Source organism: Centrocercus urophasianus, unplaced genomic scaffold (assembly GCF_019232065.1).
Source record: "Centrocercus urophasianus isolate 14NV4802_14NV808 unplaced genomic scaffold, USGS_Curo_1.0 seq_24, whole genome shotgun sequence".
NCBI classification, from domain to species: Eukaryota; Metazoa; Chordata; class Aves; order Galliformes; family Phasianidae; genus Centrocercus; species Centrocercus urophasianus.
In genome coordinates, this window is record NW_024884800.1 from 300,403 (window position 1) to 310,201 (window position 9,799).

The 9,799-nt window shown below is 51.6% G+C and overlaps 1 protein-coding gene across 1 annotated transcript; it reads left to right on the top strand.

Annotated features, from left to right (window-relative positions):
* Nucleotides 1–443: 443 nt before the first annotated feature.
* Nucleotides 444–9,479, top strand: LOC122163695 (probable G-protein coupled receptor 83). Its single transcript, XM_042825115.1, has 6 exons — nt 444–498; nt 1,862–2,111; nt 2,333–2,686; nt 3,434–3,559; nt 4,652–4,785; nt 7,241–9,479. The coding sequence occupies exons 2-6, from the start codon at nt 2,055–2,057 to the stop codon at nt 7,833–7,835; spliced, it is 1,266 nt and encodes a 421-aa protein (XP_042681049.1). The 5' UTR covers nt 444–498; nt 1,862–2,054; the 3' UTR covers nt 7,836–9,479.
* Nucleotides 9,480–9,799: the final 320 nt, after the last annotated feature.

Below are 9,799 nucleotides of genomic sequence, written 5' to 3' on the forward strand. Positions count from 1 at the left end.
GTTAATCCCTTTTGCTGTTTCACTCCTATATCACCTTTCCACCACGTTAACCTTTCTGACTGTAGCAATAGGAGGCACAACATTCTGAGCGACCTACGCTCTCCCCTTCTGCGCGGGAGCCGCAGCGGAGCGTTCCCACAGCGCTCCGTGCGGGAAGCTTCACTCTGCCTGACCTGCGAAGCACGTGCGCACCGACGGCGCGGCGATACATGAGAGCGCTCCCCGAGCCGCGGCGCTGCTTTCTCATGAACCTCACGCACACCCGCGGACGAATCGCGCTCCCCGCCGTGCTCCGACCGCTCCGACAGCCCGGCACGGGGCGCGCCGTCGGGCTCTGCCTCCGAGCGCCGATCTCCGCTAAAGCCAGAGGAGCGCAGAGGGGCGCGGAGCTGCACCCGGGCTGCACGTGTGGGGCGCGGCGGCTCCGCGCTGCGCGGGTCCGGCGGAGCTTCGAGCCCGAGGGGGTCCGAGCCGGAGCAGCCGGCGGCGGCACAGCCGGTAAGGGGCGGGGAGTTTTTCTCCCTCTGTTATGTTGGAGTCTGTTGGGAAACCGCGTTTAACTCGCGCTTTGCGCCCTGCGTGCTCTTCCCTAGAGGCTTGCTCGGTTCGGGGGGTGAAGCGTTGGTTTGTGTTTAGAGTTCAGATCGTACAGACGGTTGTCGCTGAGGTGCCTTTAAATTCTTTGTGATGAAAGGTGAGCGCTTCTGCAACAGAAAGGGCTGAGCTGGAGCCGTGGGTGCTGCGGCCGCCTGCAGGCACCCGGGGCAGAAGGGCGGGGGAAGGCTGAGCTGGGTGGAATTTCCCTCTCTGATCCTTCGGGTTACTTGGAGTTATCAAGCTGAACGCTTGTTGTATTAAACCGTGGTGCAGAGTGCGTGCACCTCCCCAGGAAAGCAGGATGCTGTCCCTGCTGCACCTTTGCTCTGCTTGAGGCTGCAGCCAGTGCCGAGCTCCAACAATTGCTTCAGCCATGTTTGACTGATACAGAAATTCTTAAGGAGTTCCATGCTGGAAAATCAGGTCACAGCTCCATCATCTCCTTAAGCTCTCCTGTTCCTGAGCCTCTCTTGGGAGAAATAAGCCATGAGGTTGGCCGGGTCAGCAGCTGGGAACACCACTTGTTTGATTTTGGGCTGGCTCAGCTCCTTGGTGTGATAGCACGGGGTCCTCACTGTGGGCCCTTCAGCACCCCGGTGGGCATCCACCCAGGTGGGTGCAGTTCTGGATGCTTGCATTGCTGGGTGAGCATTGCGGCCTCCTGACATCTTGGTGAGTTTCTGCAGCTCCGAGAATGCTGCTTCTTAATCCTGCCCTCCATACGAGATCACTATTTGTGTACACAGCCATGGGGCACAAAAGCAAGGCATCTCCTTGCTGAAATCCTGATGCTTTCCTAACAACTTTCTCCTCCTGTGTGCTGCATAGCTGGATGTAATGGTATGAGTGCTTCTTAAGTTCCTAACAACAACAGATCAATCTGAAATCACCAGAAATACCTAAAAACGAGAAAAGGAGGTTGAGAGGTGAGAAAGTAGTGATTTTTATGCCTGATGAGTTTTCTGATGCTGTGTGCTGGTTTGTATATGCTGTGAGGGTGCTTTTTGACCTGTGTACCTCTTTACTGCTGAGTGTTACCTTTGCTGGGCAGATTGCTTTCTCACTGGAGATGAAACTGAACAGAATTTAGCTGTTTGTTTTTTTTTTTTTTTTTTTTTTTTAGTATGAGATAGACTGAAGTTAACTTCTGATGTGATTTTTCAAGTTCTGAACAACTCCAGGGTAATTGCTGGGGTTAGGTGCATACAACAGCTAGCTGTGATCTCAAAAATGACACCCTAAATGAACTTGTTTAATCTTTCAGCAGAAAAGAAACAACTGTTCTGAAGTATGGGATGAGAGCAGCACCAGAACATCCTTCCCTGAAAGTTGGAGGAAAAGTGCACTCATCTGAGAACGAATAAAAACAACCTGACAAATGCCCATTCCTACATGTGCTCTGTGTAATAATGAGTTAATCTCTCCAGCCCACCTGTGGAGCTATTGCAGCTCCTGGTATGCGGAGGAGTTGGGAGTGCACAGCCCCAAACCAGCGCTGTGCAGAGGCCTCTGCTGTAAGTTCTCCCTGGTGCTGCTCCCTGGGAGCCTGTTGCACCTTTGAGGCTGTGCACCTACAGGCATTGCTCGCAGTGCCAGCTGCATCTTCACCAGCTTCCCAGAGAGCTGAGCAGGTGTGGCTGGTGGGCCACTGCTGTGTCGGCAGTCCGGTGATGCCCTGCTGAGCAATGACCTGTGTTCACCCACCATGCCTCACGTGCTGCTTCCATCCCACCAGGCACAGATAGCAGCTTATCTTGAGGAGTTTGACCGTTACTATTCCTTGACCAAACTCATGTCCATCTACCAAGCAACCAACAGGACTGCCTTCAACTGGACAGACAGCCGCATTGTGGAGTGGGAGAAGTTTGCGGAGCTGGCTCGATACGAGCCAGAATCCCAGAAACCAACTGTGAAGGCTCTCCTGATCGTGGTGTACTCAGTGATTATCATCATGTCTCTCTTTGGGAACGTGCTGGTGTGCCATGTGGTGCTGAAGAACAAGAGGATGCACTCGGCCACCAGCCTGTTCATCGTCAACCTGGCTGTGTCTGACATCATGATCACATTGCTCAACACGCCCTTCACTCTGGTAGGTGGCACGCAGGGCAGTCCTGTTGGCCAGGGGCACTCGCCCCAGAAATGTGCAGTCTGGTGGTTGCTGTGCTAGAACTGAGGTGTGAACCCAACACAGCCAAGCCTAATGGATGGCTCTGCTGCACGGGTAAAGCAACGTCCAGCAAACAGGGGGCTCCCTTGGCTCTGTTGGACTCTGTTTCCTAAAGGACTCTGAAGTCTCTCTAGGTGTGCTGACAAACTGCCGCAGGTCAGGAGAGCTGCTTGGGGATTGCAGAGTGGATGTCTGGGTTTGTCAGAACCGATAACATGCATGCAGCAGGACTGCAAAGTCAAACTTTAAATCCAAGGGTTCAGAACAATGTGGCTGCTGGTCGTAGCTGGGGGAAAAACAGCCAAGTCCCTCACAGTGAGCAGCTAGGTAAAGACTTCAGTGAAAGCCCTCCAGATGTGCAGGGAGTGGCACAGGAGCAGGGCATGGCCACTTTGTCCAAATGTAATTATTGGTATAATAAAGAAGTAATTACTGCTGTTTGTAGATGCTATTTATATGGATAAGCTGGGTGGGCTGCAACAGCACCACTCATTTCAACTCGATATTTTAACTTATAAGCTCTTATGTAAGGGTGCTTCAACATCCCACATTGCTGCTTCGTGGATTTTGGGTGAGCTGCCCAGCAGCCAAAGGGCAGCAGCAAGGTCAGGTGCAGCCCAAGGTGTTCCCTGGGAGTTTGGTTGCTGATGGCTTTTGTTTTCTCCTCAGGTTCGGTTTGTGAACAGCACCTGGATCTTTGGGAAGGCGATGTGCCATGTCAGCCGCTTCGTGCAGTACTGCTCGCTGCACGTCTCCACGCTCACCCTGGCAGCCATCGCCCTGGACAGGCACCAGGTGAGGCCCTGCTCTCCCACACCTTCTTGCACAGCTCCTCCCAAGCCCCTTCGATGCCAGCTGAGCTTTATGTTTGTGGTGGTTAAAGCAAGCTGCCATAGCATGGCTGATAGGTGTGCATGGTTTTGTTTGCAGTGGGGGTCTTGAAAGGCAGCAGAGCCACTGCCAAAAGCAAAGCAGTGGTTCAGCTATGCAGGGGATATTTTCAAGCTTTTCAGCTTTCTAAGTCAAACAGGTAAAACACATCTAACATCCTGACCTTAAATTCTGACCTGATTGCCTGCTTCTTGTGTTCTCAAACAGCACTAGCTGTTTGCTGCACCACTGAGCTGCAGGGTGCTTTGAGGTGGCAGAGGTTCTCAGCTCTCTGCATCAGTAAAAAGCAATCCCAGTTGGTGAAGTGTAACTGCAGGACTGATGCTGGAGCAGCAGGGTGAGGGGCTGCTGTGGGAATACTGGGGGCATGTTGGAGCTGTGAGAAGACATTGCTCATCACTGCCTGCTGCCAGACTGCATCACCTGCCTGCTGCACTGAGCGCTCCATGTATTGCGAGAGCAGGAAGGAGAAGGTAGACCAGGCTGTGCACTTCTATCAGGCACTTGCTCTCCTTTCCTCTACCAAAACAGAATTTTTCATATGCTGAGCTTCTATAAGCTCCTGAAATCTTTTCATCTAACTCAGGAAGCTTCATGAAGGCTAAGCTAATGTCTCCAGATGGGCAGAGGGCTCAGCTCAAATAAACCACGCTTCTTTACGTAATTTATACTGAATGGAAGGATGTACCCAGAAGTGAAGAAATTTGCACAGGATTATTTTTTTCCACTTATTTTTACAAAATTTAAAGAAAATGATTCTCCCGGAAAAGAAATAGAGGAAAAAGTTTATCTGAAAGCACTTCTGAGCAGATTGAGAAATTAACTGTTTCCCATTTTCTAGGTCACTCTGATATGCAGGACTTTCCCCTAATCATGGCTGTTATTTTCTAAATAGCATTAAATCATATATATATATGTATGTGTTATACATGTGTGTGTTGGTGGAAGGACTTTGCTTTCCCATGAGACAAGAGCCTCGTGCAGTCTGTGTTATAGGTCATTCTGAACCCACTCAAGCAAAGGATGTCTCTGACAAAAGGAGCACTGAGCATCGCTGTGATCTGGCTGCTGGCTGCCTGCTTCTCCCTGCCCCATGCCATCTACCAGAAGCTCTTCCAGTACAACTACAGGTGAGCTTTCTGCTCTTAGTGTGGGGGTGGAGGAGTCCCAGCTGTGGGGAGACGTTGCGGCACTCGATGCCATCCGTGGAATTTCTGTGTGTCAGTGAAATCTCATTTCCTGTGGCAGAGGCTTGCCTGCAGTGAAGAGCCTCTTGGCGCACAAGAGCGTGGAACCTCGCTTTGTTTTCATTTTTTCCCAGGAGGAGGCCAGTCTGAGCCCCTCACCCAGGCACAGCCGCACTGTGGGGCGCTCACTGGTTCTCTGTGCCTGGTGGGTTTGTCTCCCAGAGGCTGGCTTCCCCCAGGGTCCATTTCTCGTCCCTTAGCACACTGTCAGCTCTGTAGTCCCAGAAGGACTGTGTCTGTGTGGCCCCATGCGCAGGCAGGGAGGAAACAGAGAGCAGGTGCTGTGGTTTGGAAGAGAAAGTGAACCGCATGTGTAAACATCTGCAGTACATCTGCACTTGCACAGAGCAGGAAAGGCAGGGAGGGGTAGGAGTGCCTCTGAGTCAGCCAGGCCTGAGCCCCAACTTCATGTGCTGATTCATGCATTGTGGCTCCTCGGTGTTTATCCCTGGATTTGTGCAGCAGGGGAACCTTCCTCAAAGCAGGAGGCTGCTCTGCACGGTGTTACATTAGCTGGAGAAGCAGAAGAGAAACACTACTTCTCTTCTTGCAGTGCAGGGCTGATGAGCAGAGCAGTGCTGCAGCAGGGGTGGCAGGTCTGGGTGTGCTGCTGCGCTTGCCTGACAGCACGGGGAGCTCCTTGCTGGGCTGAACACAACGAAAACTTATTGAGAGGAGGGGATGTGGAACTTCAAACCCACCTGAAGTCTTCTGAGGTACTGGAAGAAAGTAAAGAAACAAAAACCAAACTCTTATCTTCCCCTCTGCGTGCTGTCTGCTGAGGGCACTCATGGCTTGGAATGTCTTCCTGCAGCACAGCCATTCCTATCAGCACTGTAGGGGCCCATTCACCTCCTTGCATGGCTTTTTATAGTGGTTGTGGATGGGTTACACAAACGGGAGTGCAGCGTGGGCTTCCACAGCTCCTCCTTGCTCGTGCTGTGATTTATGTGCCCAAGAGGTGTCTTGCAGGGGGATATGAGATCTTCAGCTCTCAGACTTTGTAAACAGAGTGCTGGGTTACTCCAGTGCCCGCACTGCTCTGCAGCTGCGCTCAGGCTATTACCCAACAAATTGCTTATGAATGAACAAATGCCACTATCTCTTTCACTGCACCTGTCAGTGCTCATCCTTCGGTGTGCCTAGAGGAAACCCAGCCTCAGGCTGGCATGGGGCAGTTGGCAATATAAGGACTTCCAGGACACGTTATTTTCATCGTTGTTTTCCATTCAGTAAAAATGCTGGTGGTAATGTCACCAGCAATAGATCCCATGGCTGGGAGCTGACAGCAGCAGGAGCTGCTTCCCTGGGATGTTAGCCAGGAGCCAGGATGCAGCCGTGCTCAGAGCTGTGCCCAGAGCCACGGTGGGCATGTGGCCTCTCCGTGCTGCCCATGTGTGGCTGCGTGTCCTGCTGAGTGGCCTTGGGTCCTCCATGTCCTCCACGTCCTCGTGTTCTCAGTTTGCTGTGCCCTGCCTTGCACGCACCTTCAGTGCTGCCCATTTCCAGTTAACCTTCTATTTGTGGCACAAAAGCCAACTCCGAAAGCTGAGAACATGATATTACAGGTATTAATCAGTACTGCAGCAAATAGTGCAGCTTGATGGAGACAAGCGGACAGAGGACAAGGTTTGAAAAGGGCAAAGTGGAACAAGAGGAAAGAGGCAGGGACACAAGGAAAGAAGAGGAGAAAACATCACCAGGAAATAGATCTGTGAGTGTCCCTTTCTCTTAATGCATTTTTGTTTTCGATGTCTGCAGGAACACTCAGTGTTCCTGTTCTCTGTGGTGTGGAGGTGCAGTGAGAAGTGCCGACAGAGCACGGATCTGTTGTGCTGAATTGAATGGATGAGTTGTATTTAATTAATCTGTCAGATATGAACATCCTTGTTTTGTCTTATCTAGTCACCAGAAGTTAAAACAGAGTTTAAGTTAAAAAAAAAAAAAAAAAAAAAAAGCCCTCAGGAGCAACTTTTTGTCGTTCTAAGAGGATGTGAGGGCCTCACTGAATTAAAATCTGCTGCAGCTTCCGAGGGGGAGCTCTGCACTGTCTTTCTCAGGTTCTCTTTTTTTGGGACAGCAGAATAACGTAGGGCAGAAGGCAGCAAAAGCATGCAGAAACGAGCATAAGCCTCAGGGTGATGGGCACAAGGAGAGGGTTTTCAGGGAAACAGCTCTGATTGACCTTTATCACTTGAGATGAGCAATATCTGCCCCTTCCCTGTTGGCACCACATAGGCTGTGTCTATGGGGCTGCAAAAACCTCAGCACGTTTTGCCAAATGAGCAGCGCCCATCCGCACGGCCACGTCCTACACACACACCTCCTTGTTTTCAAGGGAAGCCACCGTGCGGAGTCTGTGCCTCCCGGATTTCCCTGAGCCTGCAGAGCTGGTCTGGAAGTACCTGGACCTGTCCACCTTCCTGCTCCTCTACCTGCTGCCGCTGCTCGTCATCACCGCCACCTACACGCGCCTGGCCAAGAAGCTGTGGCTGCGCAATGCCATCGGTGACGTCACCACGCAGCAGTACGTCGCCCACCACAGGAACAAGAAGAAGAGCATCAAGATGCTGGTGCTGGTTGTGGTGGTCTTTGCTGTCTGCTGGTTTCCGCTCAACTGCTACGTAGTGCTCATCTCCAGCCTGGGCATTAAGACCAACAACTCGCTCTACTTTGCCCTGCACTGGTTTGCTATGAGCAGCACCTGCTACAATCCCTTCATTTACTGCTGGCTGAATGAGAGCTTCCGTGCGGAGCTCAGAGCCCTGCTGTGCATGTGCCGGCACACAGCTCAGCCGCGCAGCGCCGCGCAGCCGCCCCTGGCCGCGTCCTGCCGCGAGGCCTGGGGGGAGCGAGCTGGGTGCACGAAGGGGCCCTCATCAAACAGCGTTTGCTCCGCTGTGCTCATCCCGACAGCCAACACTGACCTGTGAGCAAGGGTGGCAATGGACGGAGTTTGGCACACGTCTGAAAGAAGGACCCTTGTAGCCAGGTGAACCTTATCTGTAGGGATTCCCCCAGGTAATTCATACTAAAGCCTCCCAGCTGAGTGCAGGTGTAGCAGAAATGCTAACTCAGGGCTTGAAGAAGTGATGCAGCACCTGGTGGGAAGGCAGGGCCAACCGGGGGAGCTCAAGTCAAACAATGCCACTGAGTGGTGGAAGGGATGGATCCAGGATCCACTCCTGCCCAGACCTCATTGAAGGGCTGGCAGTGGAGGTGAGGGTATCTCTCTGGAGATCCCTGTGTACTTGAGGCCTTGTAAAGGTAAACAGCTTTTTTTCTGTAGATTCTGCATCCAGGGCTGCTGCACTTGGGCTTATCCTAGCTTGCTGCAGCCAAAGTCCTTTGTAGCATTACAGCAGGGTAAGGGGAAGTCAGCGGTGGGTGTCACACTGAGTCCTGCTGCTCCTCCTGCCCTGCTCCCAGCCCAGGCTGTGTGCTGGTGGAGCAGAGCACTGTATTGGGGCTGTAGAGCTCCATCTCTATGTCAGACCTCGTGTCATTTGGTTCACTGAGAATTTATTTTAATTTCTGTTAAATTACGTTGCAAACAAACCTACAGGCACTGAATTAAAGGCCACAAAATAATTCATCAGGGCTGTAGCATTCAGCAACTGGAGAATTAAATAATTCTAGATAATTACTAATTGTTGTGGAAGAGATTCATTGAGGCAACTGAATTGAATCACAGTTAAAGGGGAGGCTTTCTACAGTTTTGAGAAGAATAGCTTGATTTAGCTGTACTTGGGAGGCAAATGGAGAAAAGAAGACAATAAAGGAAAGAGGAAAAAAATACAGAGAGACAAAGGATATCAAAGCAGACAGAAACCAGATTTGCTGTGTGACTCTGCTTGCAGTGTGGAACAGAGGCACAGAGAAGCAGTGCTCCTGCCTGGCCATGATGCCCCTTCCCATCGCACTGCTCCTCAGAAGCTGCATGGGGGCTGCAGGAGCCATTTCTGCCTGCACATTTCCAGGTTGTGCTTGGGTGAGGGGTTGCTCAGCTGTAGAAGGCTGCTGCTAAGCTTCTCCAGTATGTTCTTACAGGAGCCCTTAAGAAAACAAGGTTTACTCCCTATTTGTCGATAGGTAATGGGGTTCAGGCCAGGTGATAAGCAAAAGAAAAGGTACCCAGTGCCTAGTGCTGTAGCAGTGGTGCTAAGTGAACCTTGAGAACAGCCTTCATTGGGTAATGAGCAGGCAAGGGCTCAGTGACCCACAGAGTTTTTTGCTGCTCATGGCTGTTCAGCTGATTCTGATACCCATTGGCATCATCTATGGATTGCAGTTTGGCATTCACCTGGAATTTCAACCTGCAGGAGCACATCTCTTATGGGCTATTTATATTGTCCTGACCAAAAATACCCACAAAAGCGAATGTTTCCCAAAGAAACAATCGAAAATGGAAAGCTACATCCTGTCCCCAGAAGCATTCTGTAGCAGCACAGGAGCTGGAATGGGAATGGCATACTGGCACTGGCTCATGCACGGCTCCTAATGCAGCCTGCAGCCATCAAGGGCACTGGCAGAGCCAGCTTGGTGCTGGGTCCCACCTGGAGATGGTGCTGGGCCAGCGTGCAGCAAAACAAGCCGCCTTTTGTTCTGGTCACAGAGAGCTTAAAAAGCATGGCTATATGGCAGGGGGGACCCAGACACCTGCAGAGCACTGTGAGAGCATAAGGCTGCTCCAACCCTGTGTTCCTCAAGGCAGGAATTTCAGACATACACCCACAGGCTGCTGCTGCTGATGGGCTGATGTTTGTTACGTGCTGCTTCACGCAGTCTGAAGGGTCAAAGAAATCCCACAGAAATGTGCTGCCCCAAGGCAGAGGTCCCTTAAACCAAATCTAAATGTCCAACTTGATCCCACTGTGCATAAAGCACTGTGTGCACA